At 40.1% G+C, this 20,394-nt stretch overlaps 1 protein-coding gene across 10 annotated transcripts in view; it reads right to left on the bottom strand.

The window, feature by feature from the left end:
* The window catches only part of DEPDC5 (DEP domain containing 5, GATOR1 subcomplex subunit), a 40,931-nt gene extending 20,537 nt beyond the window's left edge, over positions 1-20,394 (bottom strand). For 4 of the 10 annotated variants that reach the window (XM_035898335.1, XM_009642867.2, XM_035898334.1 and 1 more), the window contains exons 1-24: positions 20,167-20,254; positions 19,370-19,487; positions 18,565-18,652; positions 17,826-17,872; positions 17,241-17,326; positions 16,358-16,441; positions 15,666-15,715; positions 15,071-15,140; positions 14,635-14,713; positions 13,636-13,697; positions 12,133-12,202; positions 11,685-11,757; positions 10,858-10,961; positions 10,454-10,528; positions 9,476-9,610; positions 8,936-8,997; positions 8,761-8,834; positions 7,456-7,525; positions 6,891-6,927; positions 6,026-6,146; positions 4,745-4,965; positions 2,966-3,169; positions 2,313-2,448; positions 496-593 (exon numbers count right to left, since the gene is read on the bottom strand). In XM_035898335.1, the coding sequence (XP_035754228.1) occupies positions 496-593; positions 2,313-2,448; positions 2,966-3,169; positions 4,745-4,965; positions 6,026-6,146; positions 6,891-6,927; positions 7,456-7,525; positions 8,761-8,834; positions 8,936-8,997; positions 9,476-9,610; positions 10,454-10,528; positions 10,858-10,961; positions 11,685-11,757; positions 12,133-12,202; positions 13,636-13,697; positions 14,635-14,713; positions 15,071-15,140; positions 15,666-15,715; positions 16,358-16,441; positions 17,241-17,326; positions 17,826-17,872; positions 18,565-18,652; positions 19,370-19,427 (2,104 nt within the window). In that variant the 5' untranslated portion in view covers positions 19,428-19,487; positions 20,167-20,254. The other 6 variants (XM_035898332.1, XM_035898333.1, XM_035898328.1 and 3 more) reach the window with 3 other exon arrangements.

Raw genomic sequence — 20,394 nt, forward strand, 5'->3', positions numbered from 1 at the left:
CCATCAGCTTGTATATGTAAAATATATATAATCAAACGAGTTTCTTAATCCAGAGGGTGACACCTTAAGGCAATTCCACCCAGGAAAAGACATTCTGAACAATACCAGTGCATATTTAGTTATTTCTTGTGTCTGGACATCGGTGCTTTGTTATTATGGAACTAAGCAACTGCCTGGGAGCTTATCATATGTAAACCATGAACATCTTTCTATACTAAAGTTTATGACATACCTAGAGAAGTAGAGACACATTGAACAAGAACAAAAATACCCCAAACAATAAACCAACCAAAAAAACCTACCACACACCAAAAAGTCCAAGTAAAAGCATTAACAGATCACTCAAAGTCGAAAACTGTTTTTCCATTATTGACTCTTTCTACTTTGTAATGCCTAGTCCACCCACCTTCCATGACTTGTGGCTCTATTACTTTGTCACTGCTAATAAGGGTGGGCCTTCTCTCCCAACTCCACGCTCTATCATTGCTTTGTTACCTGCACCATTGCTGCCAGCCAGACCATTAGAGTACTCTTCTGTTCCGCTGAAGTTCAGGAAAGAGGCACTGTCACCTGGATGCCGAGAGCTGACATGTCTGGAGAAAACCAAAACAGCCAGTGTTATACCAACTTTCCTCACTCATGCCATTTCTTGCTTTTAACAAGAGCTGATATAACAAGTAATCAGCCTGCTGTCTCAGCTAAGCCTGTGGTGAAGCCATGCTCTTAATGATGTCTGCAGAGATAGTAACAGGCACAAATGCAGCACTGAGAATGCTGTAACAATATTCTGTATCTGTCCATACTGTTTGTTCTTTGCGTCCAGCAATAACCAATGTGCTATCTTTGCAGGACATTGGAGAACCAGCTACTCCTATACCTCCCAGGAGAGAAATAAAACTTAGCTAGTTATTTACAGACCTGATTTCATGGTCTATAAAAACAATATTCCAGGCTGAGCAAATGGCTTTGGACGAGTACATCAATCACAGAGACAACAAAGAGATCAAGAAAAAGAATTGTCAGGAATATGACACGAGACTAGTGTTAATGACAAGATACTTTAGCATACTAGGATGTACTTATGAAGTAATAAAAAGGCAATTTTTTTTTTTTTAAGCAGAACTAGGGAACAAAGTTGATGAGGATGTCCTATCAAAATTATGCAACACAGAAAAAGATTAGAGTATTCTAAAGGACAGTACAAACTATAAGATAGGACATAGATTTCCCTATAAGAAGGGGGGGAAAAAAAAAAGCATGGAAGACTAATTAGGTAGTGCAATTTCCTGAAGGACTGCTTGAAAACAGCAGGAAAGAGAGCCCTGAAGATGAAAAAGGCAGAGGATACCAGCAATGTCCTCACTCACCCTGGACAACCAGAAACAGCATGTAACACAAATTTCTATAAGCATGCAAGAGAAAAGAAACACATAGCAGGAAAGATACCAAAGTTAATAATGAAAAAAACAAACTTATTAGCAATTCTAAAGTTGCCTAAGCTACCAAAATGGGTTTGGTAAACAACATTTAATAATGAAATGTTAAAAAAAACCATGAAAAACATGTTGTCAATAAAAAAAATAATCAGATAAAAAACAGGTAAGACAATATCTGGAGATTGGAGAACAACTGTGCAGCTTGAAAAATGGCCTAGGTGAAGTGAACGATCTAATTTCTCCCACTGTAAAAACAGCCTCCCACAACCATGCCGCATCCAGTAACACTGGGATCTTTTTCACTTCTCAGAGCCAACAGTTAATATAAGCTCCTGATGCTGACCAAAGCTTATTTTTTAAAAGAAAGCTAGTTTATGAACACAGGTACTTTCATTTGCAATCCATCCCTGACGTTTTATGATGGCTGTATTTCTTACATGGGGAAGACAGGACTGAATAAATAGCACTGAAATTGCTCAACAGTTACTGTGAGACAAAGCTAGGCCCTGTGCTAAAAAATGTTCTCTTCTGGGATGCAGGTCACAGCTCTTGGGATAGTAAGTCAAGAATTAAAAACAGGCTTCTATGAGGCAATTTTGAACAATTCCATGAAATGATGCACTGTATTGCTTGTGCACTGCAAACTCTCTGTGATAAACTACCACCTTCCCCAGATTAGGGGAGGTAAGCCATCTCCGGCCTTGCCAAAAGTGCTTTTTATCTCAGAATAAAACTATATCTTGCATATGTGGCACTGACGCAACATATTAAACTTAAACATCACAACCTATAACTGCCTTACTGTAACACACATAAAATTTTGAGGAAAAGGGATGTTCATGCAAAGCCTACAGAGATTCATCCTAAGGACCTCACCTGCCAGTTGCCTCATGGTAAGCCAGCTCCAGCAGCTCAGCAGAGGAATGTGTCAAATCCTGCTGCCCGTTGCCCTGCATTTCTGCCATATTCTGACGGGTTTGGTGATGGATCTGGATAGCTTCTCCTGATGGACCTACACAGTTACAGTTTGATCTTTAATCACCACATCTGCATCGATTCCTCAGTTGCTTGTACCCTCCTTTTGTCAGTAACACAAGCAATGTTAACTAATGGAAATTAAGAAAGCATGTTTACAAAATCTTAAAAGACATGAAACCTCTGACATCTTCTCTGAAGCCAGTGAAGCAGAATATTCTTTGAAACATTTTAGAGGGCCTACTTACAAGGCGCTAAACAAATTGAGAACAATTCTGCATCTGAAAGTCAACCCAAATTATAGTTATGATTCACTTCAACAGCTTCCATTTACTATAGATTGTTCCACAGCACCTGATACAGCAAGTTTGCCAATAGATGGTAATATTTTCAAGAAGAGGATCTCTGATTTATCAAGCCTATACACTTAGTTCAGCCCCTGTTACAGTGCAGAGTACCTCAAAACACCAGAGTTCACATTGGTTCTCTTATTGTGTTAATGCTTGGACAAGGAAAAAGTAACAGCAATCTAATATACTACGAAACAGACTTACCCACAGGGAAAGTGTGCATCCAGCGCCTCCTGTTAGATGTAAGTTTCATGGGCATGCGGGATGGGGCAAACGGGTTTATCAGTGCTCGCTGGGGTGTATATCCCCCCGGCCGAATGTGCAGCATGGATTCTGCACTGCCAACGTGGAACCTCCCAGGAGCACTGGAGTCACGCTGCTGAGACTCCAGCATGTTCTCAAGGACATCTAGAAAACACAACTTAAAGTCAGCGTGAGCTCACGCAGAAGCCAAGCAAAAGAGATTGAATTGCTTAGGGATATAAATATTCCCCAGGGTAAGTGGGAATAAGGAGAGCTGAGGAGTAGGCAGGGAGAGAAGCTGAAAGCAATTTCAATCCAGTCTGTAAGTTACAATGTAACCACAAATCCAGATAAGAAAGAATATTATTTCATCTGCCATTACAGTATTGCTGTATGCTGTTGACACTTTATATTAAATGAAGTCATAAAGAAACCACTTGCTAAGTCAACTATGAAGAATTACTCAGAGCTTTGAAAACTCAAGAGACTAACACACCAGAAACTTCAGGATGAGTACCAAAGACATAGCAGAAGCTACAACCGAGCAACGTAAGCCTTTTTTGTAACATTCAGAGTTGACCACTGAAACAAGGGATTACTTCAGGAAGACATGGGTCATGATCTCAGCAAGCTAGGAGTCATTACTATTCAACGTAGAGCAGAAGTGCAGTTATTTAGAAACAGGAGAGAGAAATAAACTAGATTACTAAGTAGTAATTACTCTGATCATCAACAAATGGAAATCCTAAAGAGAAGGAAGGGTCTCTTTTACCACTCTGTACTGCCAACTAGACCACGTAAAAAAAAATATCTCAATTACTCTGACTCTTCCCTCCCCACCAGTCCTATTCCACACACATCCCCATCCAGTTGCACACCTTCAGCTAGGTCACAAGACTATCCTTCAAACTAAAGGAGTAACAGAAATACCAAAAAAAAAGTGTATATTAACTGACAGCAGGGGAAAACATGAAAGGTAAATGTAATGTGAAGTACACTGCATGACAGCAGTTCCACACCAGTAAATCCAGTTCCTGTAACAGGACAAATATGGTATCAGGTGTCATACAGTATGACATGAAAAAAAAACCAAAACATAAAGAGCCTTCAGGGATAGAGTTTTACAGAAGACTGAGCAATTGAGGAAGAATACAATTTACCTAGAAATTAATTGGGTTTGTGGAAGATACTGCATACTGTCCGAGAACAAAATTAAATTGGAAGGCAAAAAAGGAGACTGTCAGCACTGCTAACACATCAAGATAGCTCAGCAGTACGTTGTCAAAAGGAAGGATCCAGAAAGTGACTCTTAATGACAACAAATCCCCAGAGAGAGGAGTTATAAGCAGGGTCCCCCAGAGCTCACTACTAAGGCCAATTCTCATTTGTCAGATTATAGGTGACCTGAATAATAAAAAGTTACTTGTATATGTCTACATTTGCAGGCAGGCACAGGAGAATAGTCAAATATTAAAGACGGCAATAGACAAGGGAAAAGAGCAAATCAGTGTCAGGACACTTCTATTTAGGACAAGCCAATTAAAAAGCAATGGAATTGCACAAGGATAACAAAGGCAGAATGCACACCCAGCCGCAGCTGGAGCCATGGAAAAGGTGTACCACAAATGCTAATAGAAGCACCATCTCCCCTGTGCTGGCCTGGCAGTGGCCAATACAAACTTCAATATTCTCTCTCCCCTCTCAACACCTAAGGTACTTTCCCATCTGCCTTTGGCTGACCTCTGGTGCTGGTGTAGCCCAAAGAGCTGCTGACTTCACACTGGTGCAGATGAGGCCGTGGGATCATTAGGATGTTGGAGATCTTGCCCAGTGAGCTGTCATCAGAAGCCTGGCTCCTCACCTCCTCTGGCGGCAGCGTGCGGCTCTGCAGAGAAGGGCTGCATGAGACGTCATAGGAACTAGAGCTCTTTCTGGTACGACTTTCTCTCTCCCTCACAGACCTGCTGAAAACAAACAGATATGTCCAGTGATATGAAAAAGATTAATTCCTGGGTTATCAAGGGGCTTGAACAGGCCCAAGTCATGTAAGAGACTCAATAGGTGAGCTCAAGAAGTGAACTACAAGGAAGCTATCACTGTTTTTCTGACTGTGTGGGTACTACATACTTTTGTGCATCATATAATGGAAGAACAGAACACTAAAATGCTTCCAGCACATCAGCTGTGAAAGGGGCATGCTCGACTCTTTAGGCAATTCTACAGACACCACACCAAGCTGGTGTATAGATATAGTCTAAAAAATCCTATACCTGAGCCTACAGTGCTAGGAACTCATAGCTATAGGGAGACTACTTGGAATTATTAACTACATTAAACTGTACTGGCATCTTCCAGCATGGATTTCTATAAGCTGCTCATATTAACAAGCGAGTCCGCAAGCACAGCTTTATCAGATTTAGGCAATACTACTGAAAGAAGGAAAGCAAAAAAAAAAATACTTCAAAACAAGTTCATCAATTCTATATTCCTGAAAAAGCACTAAAATTTATAGGTTGTTCAATGACTTCGGCCAGGACCTGAGGATAATTAGCCTTTCTTCTCAGAGGAAAGGCCATGGAATATTTGAGAACCTGCACTCAGCTTCTCTGTGTCTTCTCTCATTCAGAAAGGCATTATTTTCAGGGAAGATCCCCCACCACTCTACGTTCAGGACCAGTTACTACACAGTGCATCAAATTCATGCTATTTCTACAACTCTGTGCAAGTATATTGTGCAACTTCCCAGCTAGGAACTCAGCAAGGGAGAGTAGCTTCATTCTACTTCAGATAAAATTAAAAATGTAAGGAAAAAGTATATTTATGCCTTTTCCTAGAGCCCACACAGTCTTAGAAATAAAATACCAGACAACCAGCCACAAATACTAGCAACAAATAAAGCTTTTTGTATAATTGTAAGCAGGTGGAGCTTAATTGTCCTTACATTTCTCAAAGCATTTTATGCACCAAGATATACACTATAACATGGCTACTCTAGAACTAGTACACTTGCAAGCCTCTTACCTGAAAGTGGTACAGCGCTGGGCTCTGGATGGGCCTGGCAGTCTGAACACCTGGGCATCATAACCATCATAGTCTACCTGGATAGGCAGGGCATTCTCAGCATCTTTTGGAGCCCCTAATGCTGAAATAAAAATCATACAGCACTGGAACCTCTTTCAAGAATGTTCAAGATCTGCAAGTTAGAGGTATCCAACTATCATCACTAAGGGAAGTATCTATTCCAAAAGAAATCACATACAAAAGTCTCATGAGCAGATTAGCTGGAGCAACTATTATCAAAGTTGGTGCCTCTGAATCAGGGTTGCTGATGCCCCAATATCTTTCCCCCATGTATCCAAGACATTAAATTAACAATCAACAAATCAATCCTTGTATGAACAGATGCCTCAAGTCCCCTCACAAGGGAACTGCACATTTTAAAGCATCTTTAGAAGAATGGACAGCCTCACTTTTAGAATGTACACCTTCTTGAAACAAGGTGGCATTAGAAGAATGCAGGCTTCTCCCACTGTTGTTCTGTGGTCATAGCACTGACAACATCCCAAGCCAGTGAATGCCCTCCCATCCTACTCCCACAAATAGTACCACTAGTACACCAGCCTGACACCATCTATTCCTCTAGCCAGGTGACAAGTAGCCAGGACAGAAACTCACCCCTCCATACTAGTTATCTACCAAGAAAGCAATTGATATAGGCACATTAACATCCTGGAAAACAACTACGTGGTTTTGATGGTTTTCCGCAACAACTGTCCCTTCCCGCATCTCATCAGTAGTGTTTTTGCTGAAGTGTCATTGTCTTACTACAGCTGCTTCTTAGTTTGGGAGTCAGTGGGATAGATCAGTCCAGACCAGAATTACTCACAAGCATCTCTGTTATTTTTTGCTTTCTCAGTCAGCGGCTGGAGGGTCCAACAAAGGAGGTATGAAGTGACCAAAAAAACAAAAAAAGAAAAAAAGAAAGAGCAAGAGAAGAGACAGAGAAGGGAAACAGTCAGCATGTTCTAAGGCAGTATCCCCCAGTGTCATCAAGCATCAGATTTAAAGTTTATCCTGCTGACTCAGTGAGGCAGCCAAACCACTTTGGAAGTATTAAATACTGATGCTTGGTTACAAACCTGTATAAAAAACACATCTTTGTCAACACCTTTCTTCCTCTCCATGGAGTTCTTTGTTACAGAATGAAACTAATTTTTATGGTGGCCAAAACATTTCTCACCTAGTTTCATCCTAGAAAGTAAAGACCTAGAAACTAGTCCCTCATTCACAATCCCTGCCAACAATCATTACAGCTTTGCCTTCACTGTATTTTAACACAGAAACTTAGTTACAGCTGTTGGAATACCTGCTAGAAAGATTCTGATGCTTCTCTGAGAAAAGGTTATCTGACAAGCTAGTAAGAAGAAAAGATAAATCAGAAAGATACCTACTTTCCTTCCTGCCAGCTTGATCCGTGGAGTGAAGCTGTTACACAGGAGCTGGCTTTTGGATGTGTAGAAACTGAAAGGAAAAACAGGGTGGCTCAGCTGTCTAAGAACTGAACATAGTTGGTTAGCTACACAGCAAACAGCCCATGAATTTGTGCTAGCTGTTAGATGGAGAAAACGGGATACGTTTCTCTGCATAAGACAACATATGGAAAACACTGACAGATGGTTAATTTGAGAGAAGCTACCCTTTCCTTAAAGACCAGCCTTTGATCCCCATACTGCCTCAGTCTAGAATTCTGCTTACATCTGCATTCTGAAGTTCACTTCCTCTTTCTACAGAAAGGTATCCACTTTCACTGTCTACACAGTGCTGTGCAGTTCACACCACTCTCTCCCTAATTTACATGACACTAATGACTCACAACAACTGCTTGAAAACTACAGACCTCCTCCCATTTGAAATAATTTATTCATTAAAATCTGTTTCTTGTTGCCTGAATCTTTTAAATCCTGCCTTATTATAAGCCTTCAAACATCTTTTTCATCTACAGCAAAGATCAGACACCTTCCAGCCACTTGAAAATACTAGGTATAAGCAACCCGTGAATGGTCAGAACAGTCAATTAATGCATGCAGATAAAATGAGGTATTAAGAGAGAGATGAATAGTGAATGGTCAGAACAGTCAATTCATGCATGCAGATAAAATGAGGTATTAAGAGAGAGGGGGAAAAAAAAAAAAGAAAACTCCACAGCAGAACAAGGACTGAGAAAATAGTTTTCATCCTGAGCCCTGATCTCTATGTGTAGGAAAACAAGAGAGTACTATGGCACAGAAGGTTTAACAGAAAGCAGAAAGGAAGCCTACCACGCCCTGGAGTGAAGCAACGGAACACTGAGCCCTTAGTGTTCCCTGCAACTGTTCCAACATTTATCCATGTTCTCTACATTTTCTCTACCCGTAACTATTCACTTGGGATGTATCTGTTTGGACTAATAACCAATCTAGCTGAAGTGATTGTATTTTTTATTTAGCTTTGTGACTTCCTTTGAGCATAGCTAAAGGCTAGAACTAAGGTAGCTGGAAGAAGAGCTTAAGATCAAAACCTTTTCCTCTGCAAATTGCCTATCATCTCTGATATGTTGCACTAATGCCATGAGTGCTGTGGGACTATTATAGTATATGTCTTTGCTTCACAAGGAGAGCAAAGGAAATAAGCAATGAAAGGAGAAAGGGAATTCAACAGATTATAAAGAGGAAAGAAAAGCAGAACTGTTTAGCAAAGGCTGATAAGAGTTGACCTACCTGTGGTTTATCCAGTGCGGAATATTGTAGTCATCACCCAGTCTGGAGTCACCAGGTCCACAGCGGTTATGGAGCTGCAATTCAGAATCATAGCAACTAGTTGTGTCTAGCTAGTCACAGAATGAGTAAACATTTCTAGTATGGGCAGAGAGAAGGGAAAAGAAGCATGCATTACCTTAAAGAGTGGTACAGCATGCAATGGTTGTTCTCCCATGCATACCAAGTCTACACCTATCCCTGTAAACAAAAGAGTAGAGTTCAGCTATCCACCCATCAGGACTGATATGCTAAGCCAAAACAGACCATCACTTCGAGCTGAAGGCCCAATTTTTATTCATATCAGATTTTAAGACGTAATTATACTGAAAACTGTAGTTAACAGTCCCATGATATGTAACAAAACAACAGTACCACTGGGGATATAGGAAATGTTTCTTCTAAACTAATGCAAGTCATGCAAGATTATCCTTTAAGGGAAAGGTCTGGATGGACAGGCGAAGTTCTCTATCACAAACAAAAGAAATTAAATGCCTGTAAGTTCTCTGAAAATCTGCCCATTTCAATATGAAGTATGGACACAAGTCTTCCAGCTGTAACCCCTCTTTCCAGAGTACACAAGTTACAATAGATATTTTTTCATAGCAAGAAAAGGCTAGAGCGTTTTCAAATATATGTTTTCCTTCATAAAGATTGCACAGTATTGTTAGTTATTTACCATTGTCTATCATCCGCTGTTTGGTTAGAATCATAAGGAGTCGATCGACTTCAAATACACCCACACCTGGTGTGATAACCACAGACATCTGGCCAGTCCGATCAAAGTTCCGGTTTATGTAATGCTTGTCAAACACTAAGAGAAAGGATTAGAGAATACTTGAAAAGAAAGAAGATGCTGGATGGGCTTTTTTTTTTTTTTTTTTCAGAGCAAGGGAGGTGACTCTCTATTAACAGTTGTATTAAGTTTCCACAAAGCACACGCAAGCGTGAGAGGGCTTATAAACATCTGTTGTTGGACAAGGGTGTAAATAAAGCTACAGGAGATAGAGGAGTTAGGGCAGAAGAGAAGGTGGGAACCAGATACATAAAAAGGAATTTTTTTTCTCATATGCTTAGTGTTTCCTCTATAACATCTCATTAAAAAAAACAAACCAACAAACCAACCCAGAAAAACCCTAACAAGGTGAAGTCCATTACTAATAATTTTAAATAACACCCTGTGCTCCCTCGCATGGGAGTAACAAAACAGCCATTAAGGTGACAGAACGACATCTGATGTACAGAATCACAAAAAGCAGATCTTTGGAGAGCCTTTCCAGCCCATCAAATCCATCTCCCTGCTAAAAAAAGATGGATCAGCTTCACCTAAATCACTTTTGAAATGCTTCCAAAATTTAAAAATTTCAACTTCTATTCCAAGGTACAAAGCTAGAAGAAAAAGTTTCACCCTAACAAGGCCTTATAAATGGTTCCTGAAGCCTGAAATACCCAATACTCAGTTATTTGAGAGCCACTGGCTTTCCAGAGACACACATAAGAAAATTTCTTCTGAGCCTGAAAATGATCACTTAACCACCTAATATTCCCCTCCTCTTCACAATGTTAAGGAACAGGCAACAGAAGGCCACATTCATTTATTGGCAGCTGCTTTAATGGTTCCTCCACTGTATATTTTTATCCATTGTTCATAACTTACCATTGAATGAAAGATTTATGGCCTCCAGGTAGTTCCCTTGTGCTGAGGTAGAATTGGAACCTGGAGGAAAGCCCTCTGGGCAAGTGTTCAGAAGGAAGAAAAAGAAAAAACATTTTATTTCTCCATAGACTAGCTTTAAAAAAAAACCAACCACCAACAGCCAAAATAAAACTGCATTTGTAGTAAATCCTATCGCTCCAACAAATTACAGGCAAAATTGTTATTGGTATATCTCACAGAAAGACCCAAGCAAAATAGCCTAGCCAGGAGAGCACTAAGTAGGATAATACCAGACTCCAGCTGAAACTAGAGAGTTTACAGACAACTTAAAATAAAAGAAAAAGAACAAAGGAAAAAAAAGAGAGAAAAAAGGGTAAAAGCATGGGAAAGGAGGATTCTTGTACCTGCTTGCTCTAGTCGTACCAACACAGGATACTGGATGAAAAGCTTTTTAATGGTCACAAGCAACGAGGTCCACTCTTCTCGTCTCTCATTCTGAACTACAACTCTAGAAAGAGCACAACTTAATGAGGATCATGAAAGGAAGCTATGAAGAAGTGAGAAGGGATGAACAAACTATAGAAAAAGAAATGCACAGAAAGGTGAGTGTTTCTTCTTTCTGCTGGGCAGCACGTCAGAACTACTGCATACTTGTAGCAATCACCAAGGTGTAGGTGTGCACACAAAGCTGGGCACATCCCCAGCCAGAGTAATATCTTGCTCCTAAACAGGTGATCAACATTTTATGTCAAATAGCATCACTGTTCTGCAAAGCAGTAAGATCGTTAACAAGACCAAGTTCAGAATCAAGTGACAGCTTCGACAGCTGCATCTGTAGTGACCATCAGCCAAAGAGCTCAGTATCCAACTGGGAACACTTGTGGTTTCAGCAATGGCACCATCTGTTCTTCAGCTACTCAAGAATGTAAATACCTGAAAAATAGCCAAGCCTCACGCAAAAACTCCTCCCAGTGCTACAGAACTTTTAAGTTTATTGGCAATTCCAATAGAGCACAGACAACACAATACTCACATGCACGGGGAAGACTGACTTAGAAAATATGGGTGTGCACTCACAGATGCACTCATCAATTTGCTGCCAGTTTCTGACATAGATGTTTTTCACTATCTTAATTCCTTGCAAGGTCCTACAGTTAACAACATGATATTCTCCACACAAGCTGCATCTACACTGCGGGACAAGAGGTGAAAAACTGGGAGGAAGACATACTTGTAAAAATCTTCATAAAATCTTCCCTCGTGATCCTGCCGAATCGATGCACGATGTGTTTCAGGAAACTCATCTGAAACAGAAGAAAAAGCAGGTATTGTCCTATGGTCTCAAATAGAAATCTTTTCTAGTAAGGAGCTGTTATTTCCATTAAAAAAAACCCCAAACCTCTGAGAAATATCAGATCTCTTACACAATATTAAAATTGCTTTTAAAACAATATGACAGCATGACTATTACGAGGAAAATTTGCCATCTATTCTTCTATGTAGTTTTCATTGCAGTACTTTCATAAGAATGGCTGCGTATCCACTGTGCTTAGTAGGGAATACTTTGAACATGGGCATAAAAAATAGAGGAAAAAAGTCACTGGCAGCCTGTGACCAACTTTCAAGAGAAAAGGAGATAGATATAAAAACAGAAACATGAAAATACAGAATTTACATACCTATAGATTTGGCTTCGTAAAACGTTCTAGAAAATAGAACCACTGTCACTTCATGGCTGCAATTCTTCTCCTGTCCAGAAGAAAAGATGAAAAAAAGTAAACCTTATGGGTCACATTCAGTAGAAAACTGTGTATATACACATATAGTAACACCCTCTTTCTCCTCACACCTAGGATCAAAGGTAAGTAGAAAAAGGTAGCCTGCTGTATTAATACATCTGCATCACTGCTGCATATGCCTCTATGGAATAATGTAATGGTCCACCCTATAGATTCTGTGCTTCTAGGTTATATCGCATTTAACAGGAACTCTCTCCACTAGCGTCTAAAGAAACCTCTCTGTGGCTGCCAACATACAAGATTTTTGTGTAAAAAAAAAAAAAAACCCAGACAGACAACTCAATTTGTTTATACATACGCATGCCAATGATATTCTCATCTGTTACTTTTTAGAGACGCCCCTAACAATTCCAGAGAAATAAAAAATTAAAACTGCACTAAACAGTTACAGTGATAATGCAGGCAATGGAATTAAGCTGTAAAGAGCACAGTGGCCATTCCCTCAAAAGGAAAAGCTTGAAAAGCCCCATCAGCCCCAGCACTGCTCAGGCCCATATCCAACATGGTACAGCAGTACTTAAAGCAAAACAGGCATTTTACAGACAAGTCATGCAGGGCTCCTAATAGCTCTCCAATGGAGAAAAAGCACAATGAAAATAAGACAAATCTTTTGGGCATGATTCTGCTCTCCTTAACGCCTGGGACCATCGTGAACTGTACTATACATAGATGTTACACATTCAGGATGTCACTCTTTTTTCCTTGTCTAGCTATTCTTTCAACTCCAGTTACAGATTTCATATATGCCTCTTTTTGAGTACTGATACGGTTCTCTCAAGTCAGTGGAAATCTGCTGCAGGATTGCCAACTGCAGTTGTACCTGGCTCTGAGCCAGATCACGCACCGAGACAGGAGACAGCACTGGATTGTTCAGCCATAAGAGGTAGTGAGGCTTTGTTTGTTTTTGAGGCAGCTCACTTTCAAGAAGCTTGGACATTATCAGTGGCCCATATACTACAACCCCCTCATGCTAAAAGATAGCAGCACTAAACAGGTTACACACTGTACCAGGGAAATATTCAGAACTGAGTCCTGGAACCAATAAAATTGTGTACAACAGACTTGTGCATTACTGCAGAAGCACAAACAACCATATTGCATTTAGTGACTTTAGTCCAGTCAGAGCTTCCACACAAACAAATTTTATGATACAAACACAGCAGATACAACAGATCAGTACTGAGATCACTTGGCACATATACGATTTAATGCAGAACTGCAGTAGCCACTCTTTTGATGCCCAGGAGCCACCTCTCCTAGTCCTGTAAATCTTAGCACTGCCTTACACAACCTGGGTCTTCCTCAAACTGGCACATCAACACGCTCGTTAAGATGGCATTGTCTTGTTCGTTCAGAACAGGATGAACTCAATAAGCTATTTACCTTCCATTTTGTGAAGAGGTCTGCAAGGAAACCATTCACAGCTTTCTCAAAGTACAGGTCCCCTGCAAAGTAAACATCTCCAAACCATCAAATAACAGCAGCTACTTCAACTATGGGGTTTATTTAACCCTAAGATTCTAGGACAATTATTTTTATTAGAATCAGAGCAGCTGTATGCATAATGAACACTAATATCACTAAAGCAAAGATGATAAAACGATTAAAAAGCATGACTATGTTTCAGAGGATGTAAACAGGATTCTCACTGTCAAAAGGATCTGACCTTTAAATTAATTTTTCCAACACATTCGCAGCATGCTGGGAAAGCATCTGTACTATCTTTTAGGCATAGTACGCACAACTGATCCCCTGCTCAGTTTTGAATAGTTGCCCGGTTACATATGCCTAAACACATGGTCAAAGGAAGTGGTAAGAGGTTTGCTAAAGAATTAAGCCAGAAAAAAAATAGGACAATGACACAGATAAGTGACTCATTCTTAATGCCTACAGTTTTAACACTTCTAGCTGACTCTACCTGGGCTAAGGCAGGGGTTTTGCTTCCTTGCTAAGACAAAGTCAAGAGAAATCTAAAACATCAAGGTCCTTTTTGCACAGGACTTCCATACATTTCTGGTTGCAGGATCCACACAGGCATGCACCTGCCCTCATCACCAAACATGTTTATATCCACAGAAAACCTTTCCAAGATCCACAGTCAGTTGCCCCCCTTGATTTCATGACTGAGATAATGGTACCCAGGCCCTACAGTAGGGACAAGAAGATTACAGAACACCCAGGAGACAGGAAAGCGTGCTGCTCCAAGTAAGGATCTAAGAGGGCATCACAGCGCACCTTGGAGCACTGCCTAGGCCAAAGGCAGGATATTTTAGTTTCCTAGCAGTGGCAGAAACAAATAGCAGTGGCAGTTTTCTAGTAGGGGCAGAAAGGATAGCTGCTGCCATCCACACTCACAGTCAGGCAGGTCAGTTGCCTACATACCATAAATATCAAAATCCCACATTTCACAGCTCATCTGGATAAAAATATAAACCATGGCAGAAGTGGAGCGGAAGACCACCTACAAAGGAACGAAAGATCTTATTTCAAATAAGGTACATTCACTAAAAGGGCCAAACGCAGAAGTTAACTACAGAGCAACTTCTAGGACTGTGCCTACTGCATCACAGGGCATCTGGCATCACTGCCTCTAATGAGTTGGCATTTCAACAGCCTGAGGAATTCCTAGTGCTGCCAGCGCAGAAGAATTTAAGTCTACTCATCATTCATTCTCCTGAATTTATTGCCATTCGTCACCTTACAACACAGCCAATTCAAATGATCCATACAAATCTGCAAGCAAGACAGAAAATTACAAGAAACATGGCAAGGAAAGGAAGGGGAAAATCTTCCTTTCCCCTGCTCCCTGAAATCTTACCCGGGTGTCCTCACTGATGTATCCACAAGTGACTTTCTCACTCTTCACCCACAATTCACCTGCCTGAGCCCTGAAAGAAAAGAAGTGCAGAATATTAGCTAACCAGAAGACTAGAGAATCAATATTTGAGCAAATAAGGGATGTCCCAAAATCTGTATTCAAAGATCATTTGAAGATAGAGTAAGAAGTTTATTTGGTTAAAACTTGATCTTTAATCCAACAGATATCAAACAGCCATTTCCCTCTGCATCTACACATTTCCTTGTCCCTTTGTCACCTCAACAGCAACTGAAGTAACCCTCATGTGAGCTCTTAGTACATCTTGGGAAGGGGGGAAATATTATAAGAGGTAAAAGGGTAGTTATTTGGCATTCATCAGAGGCAGTAAGCGTGGCTGGCTGTCCTACTATTAGTTTCTTCCACCCCAAATCAAATAGAAGCCTTCTGCCACCCCACAGTGCAGACAGAAATCTGTAGAAGAGTAAGAGAACAATAAAGCATGAAGGATTTTTCAGAGAAGAATCCCCAGTTGGATACTCTGAACTCATTAATGTAAAGCCATAAGTAACAGTAAGCCCTCAAAGGAGGCACTGACCTGATACCCGCAAATTCAACTTTTTGCGTGACATATGCACATGTGCTGACCTAAGAAAGAATCGTGACAGGTGTTAACAGTAGGCTCAGAGCGAGCAAATCAATTTACAAAAAAAAAAATCATGCTCAAACATCTGACTTCTGCCATAAAATTACAAAAACCCCTGAGCATATTTACTACTACTATCTCAGCCTACAGAACCTCTGCAACAGACAACAGAAAAGTTTTAAACACATATGAACTTTTGTTGGATTAATCTAATTCACTACACTCAGAAGAGCCAAAGACTGCACTTCAGAGATGCAAAACCAAAACATTCCAATAGTTGCTTATTAAGTGGTACTATCGGAGAGGGGATACTTTAGCATACTTGAAAAACATTTGGATTCAATTCCCTCCAAATGTAGTAAATCATTAAAATTCAGAACATAAGAAAAAACCTCTCAACATTAGTAATTAACATTACTTCAATGGAGTAGGAAATGGTGGGATTCATTTTTTCTGCAACACACTTACATCCATGTCTCCAACTCCAATGTACCACTTACAGCATAGGTTCCTCAGAAGCTGCTGACACTGGTCTCATCCTCAGTTTTCTGTATTTTGTAAAACACTTAGATTCTTTTACAGCAAGCAAAGAAAAAGGCACATAATCTCCTCCACCCTACACATAAAGACAGTAAAGGCCTTACCAAACTTTTCTTCAGTCGCCACATATCCCCGCGCCCAATATACTGATCTTTAAAGGTCAGCTCCACCAAATCCAAGGTCACCTCCTGGGAAACGGAAGAAAAACAGTGCTTAGGTTTTACTTGTTGTCCCTAAATAGCACCCTTCAATCTGTTCTGTTAAGAACCAAATGTTACAGGGAGGGCTGTTCTAAACCAAGTCAATACCCCTAACAGATGCAAGACAAAAGGGCAGTCCCATCGGAGTAACTGCCAAAGTTGTGCATGTACCTGGAGCTACTGTGAGCTGCGAGACTGCACAATGTGACCAGAAAAAGCCCAAGGACTAAATCTGTGCTACAAGTCTCAGTGCAAATTGGAAGCAGAAGTAAAACAATTTACTTCCATTGTTCATGACATTAAGGAAGCCTCGTTTCCTGCAGACTTTTGTCTTGTGCTGAATATAAGCTCTGACTGAAGCTCTTTTGACAGCTGGGACACTTACAAGAGATGTCTCTCTTATAAGGCTCTCTGGTGACAAATAATGCAAATCCATGCCGTGGCTCCTCTTTGGGCCACTTATTGTTTCTTTTTACTCTACCTGGTTATCCTGAATTTCTGAAATTTTAAAGATATTTGAAATTCCTAGATTTCTATCAAGCTGTGTTGAAGCTCGTCAATAAACTTCAAAAGGAGAGCAGGGATGGTAAGGAGAGAAGAGAGACACATAACAAACAGACAAATAGTTCAATTGCCCAAGCCTCATTTTCTTTGGAAAGAAGGCTAAATACCTTTCAATAAAAAAATAAATGCCTTTTTTCCCAATGCTACTGTAGATGGAAATTCACAGGGCTCTGATCTGAGTTCAGTGAAGGGACAGATGGAAAAAAGTTGCAAAGCCACACACCTTTGGGTCAACAACATTCACATGGACATCCTGGTATGGCCGCAGTCGGAAAACTTGTGCAACTGTCTGATCCACACTTATAGTTTCTGCCACAAAAGAAGAAAGGACAACAAAGAAGTGAACAGCCCCAAAAGGTTTCAAGTGGTTCACAAGTACAAAACCAATACAGTGAGATTGTCATGAAAAACTTAGGGCCTCAGCAAAAGACAACAGCTTCTCTCAGGGGTTGCCCAATTTAAGAGTCATTAAAATCGAAGTAGGTGAGAAAAACTCAAAGTTTAGGCTGACTTAATTCCTGCAAGAAGATAGACAGCCAGTCAGAATGCAGAAACAAAAAATTAAGGCTAAAAAGCCAGTTTTCTTTAAACCACACCATACCTCACATTACTCAACCAAAAGCAGATATAAAATTGGCTATTCATTTTCTGATAAAATTATAATCCTTCCATTCCTAAATAGCATTTAGGAATCAAAGCATTGATTTTCTTACAAAGTCAGAATAAATGCATTCGTCAATCACAGGTACAGCCCAATCACACAATCTTTGTCTATGATTTTACTATGCATCTATGAGTCGAGTTTTACCTTTCTGCAAATCTTCCTTAAGTGACTTCACTTGGAGAAGCAGGGGACTAGCATGCAAAAAAGAAAAAAAGTAGACAAGTTGAGATACAAACGGTTTACTCTGGTAAATCTCTCTCTCAAGACCATATAGTAACATGGAGCATGGGATAAGCTGAGTAGAATCATTGTTATTTTCTAGAAAGCTTCATATCTCATTCTCTCTGCCTGTCACCCTGTCTTGTTCTTTATACCTATTATAAAGTACTCTTTAGGTAAAGACGATACTCTAAATGGGAAAGTAAGTTACACAGGAACTTCTCAGAACGTCATACAAGTATACTCCTACTTTTCAGATAGGGGCTGCAGGAAGAACAGCTTCACATAAGAAGGTTTATGTTTTTATAGCCAACCAGGAAGTTTTAATTTTGCCTATATATACTATAGCATGCAAGAATAATCATTAGGTAACAGCAGCTCTATGAAGAGGATAAAGACGCTGTAGACTCTATATTCAGGTACTACCTGCCCTATGAAAGGTCAGCAAACTAACACCAAACACAAAGAATTCCACAAAATTCAAGGAAGAGCTCCTGCTATAGTTATCCCCTTTACTTCAGGCAGGAAAAAAAAAAAAAAAGAGCATCCTGAAGCAAAGTTACATCAGCTCTAAGAGCCCCTCACTCTAGAAACCACCTCACATGAACATGCCCTTTCAGTGCTCTAGCCACACCTGCCTGACATCAGCAAAAAGAGAATTCACCTGTATTCATCATTGGGATGTGCAATTTCCACAACATCTCCCAGCTTGATTTGAAGAAATACTTTAGGATTCACCACCAGCTCATCATCTACAAGACATAAACGAATGAGGAAAACTGCAGTGAGCAGATATATACCAAAAACAGGTGCTTGCACATTCGTATGCAACAGCTTACTCTACATTAACACACTAGCCCAGGATTAATATCGGCAACACCTTATATTCGCTACACAACAGTGCTCCTATCCAGCCACTCTTCTGGGCAAACCCTTTTCGTTCAAATCACAGAACTTTCACAAAAGCTTTGTCCAGCAAAAGAATGAGCCTTAATTAGGCAAGCAGAATCTTTTGTGTTTTGCATACAACAAGCATAAGCAGGAAAGTAGATAGCTATAGAATCTTAACAAGCTTTATTAACCTGCTATGATTTTAAGTCTAGAAGTAGGGAACAATCAAATAAATTATTTTTTTCTTAGTACACAGAAACACACCTACACACAGTCACAAGCCATTGACCTGTCTGTCACTTATTAAGAGTGACTGAAATACAAGGTTAAAACAAAAGTGACCCAACAAAAGGGGAAGAGGTAGAATAAAGCAATTTTATTTTATAGGTGCAATCTCATTCTGTTCTGACAAATGCAATTTTATTCTGCTGTATCTTGCTGTGAAAAAAGCTCTCCAAAATGTGGCTGGCGATACTGCCTGTCACTCAAAGTTCCATCTTCACCGTTTTGTTAAAAAGATCAATAACTCAGTTAATTGTGAGTGCTGGTGTCACCGTTATGAGCCAGGAGATACTGACCACTGCCTCCAAAACCCTTCTTATGTATGACGAGCTTGTACACCTTGTTGGTTCTCATCTTGAATTCCAGTTCTTCTCAGCTGCTTTGAGTACAAACAGTTGAAGACATCTTGCACATCTAGTATGGAGACGAAAGCAGACAGAAATCTCATCATTACAAAAGCATTCTTTATACCATGCGTGGGAACAAAGGATGTTGTACCACCACATAGCCAAGAACCCCACACCAGAAAGGCAGGCACGTTACACAGTTTAGCAAACATCAGACTAAAAGTTTAGTAACGACCTCTTCTACCAGCACGCCTGTCAGACCGCTAGCACTGCTCTCTAAAAGTATTTATTTTGTATGTGAAGAATAAATTCTGAACCTTGTGTTAAATGCATTAAAATGAACACCCAGACTTATGCCAATTGCATCTTCTGATTTTGTCATTTTCCATCTTTCACACATCTTTTTCTGTCTTTCAAAGTTGCTGGAATCCACAACCAGATGATTTCACACAACACAGCAGAGCTGTACCCTGCAGAGCGCAGCGCTACAGACATACAGGGCACACCAACATTTGAGGCACTGGTTTGCATTACTTTAAGTGCATCAACCACCACTTTTTTTCTTCCTGCCACTTTCATTTAAAATAAAGCGTATTTCAAAGGGGGACTTTTGCTTTTATGATTTACTCTTTTTAGAAGTGCATTTAAACTGGGAATTATCAGTAGGAACAAGGTTTTCTTCATATAACCATAGCCATGTTATTAAACTAAAATATAAGCTCTTCTAGTTACAACGGTACTCTTACACCAAATCAAAATGCAGAGCAACTTCAAAGTAAGCCTTTCAAACACAGTACAAGCCTTGAGCTTGCAGACATGCTTCTCTGAAAGTCGACTCAATTACCGAGCTGCAAAGGCACGGTGGGGGGAAAAACCCGGACATCTGAAGTTTGTTAAAATAAACTCTATAAAACCTTCCAACTTAGAAGCGATGGGGGTCTGGAAGAAACAGACACTCGGCTGCAGCTGGCCGC

Source organism: Egretta garzetta, unplaced genomic scaffold (assembly GCF_000687185.1).
Source record: "Egretta garzetta isolate BGI_Z169 unplaced genomic scaffold, ASM68718v1 scaffold7, whole genome shotgun sequence".
In the NCBI taxonomy this organism is placed as follows: Eukaryota; Metazoa; Chordata; class Aves; order Pelecaniformes; family Ardeidae; genus Egretta; species Egretta garzetta.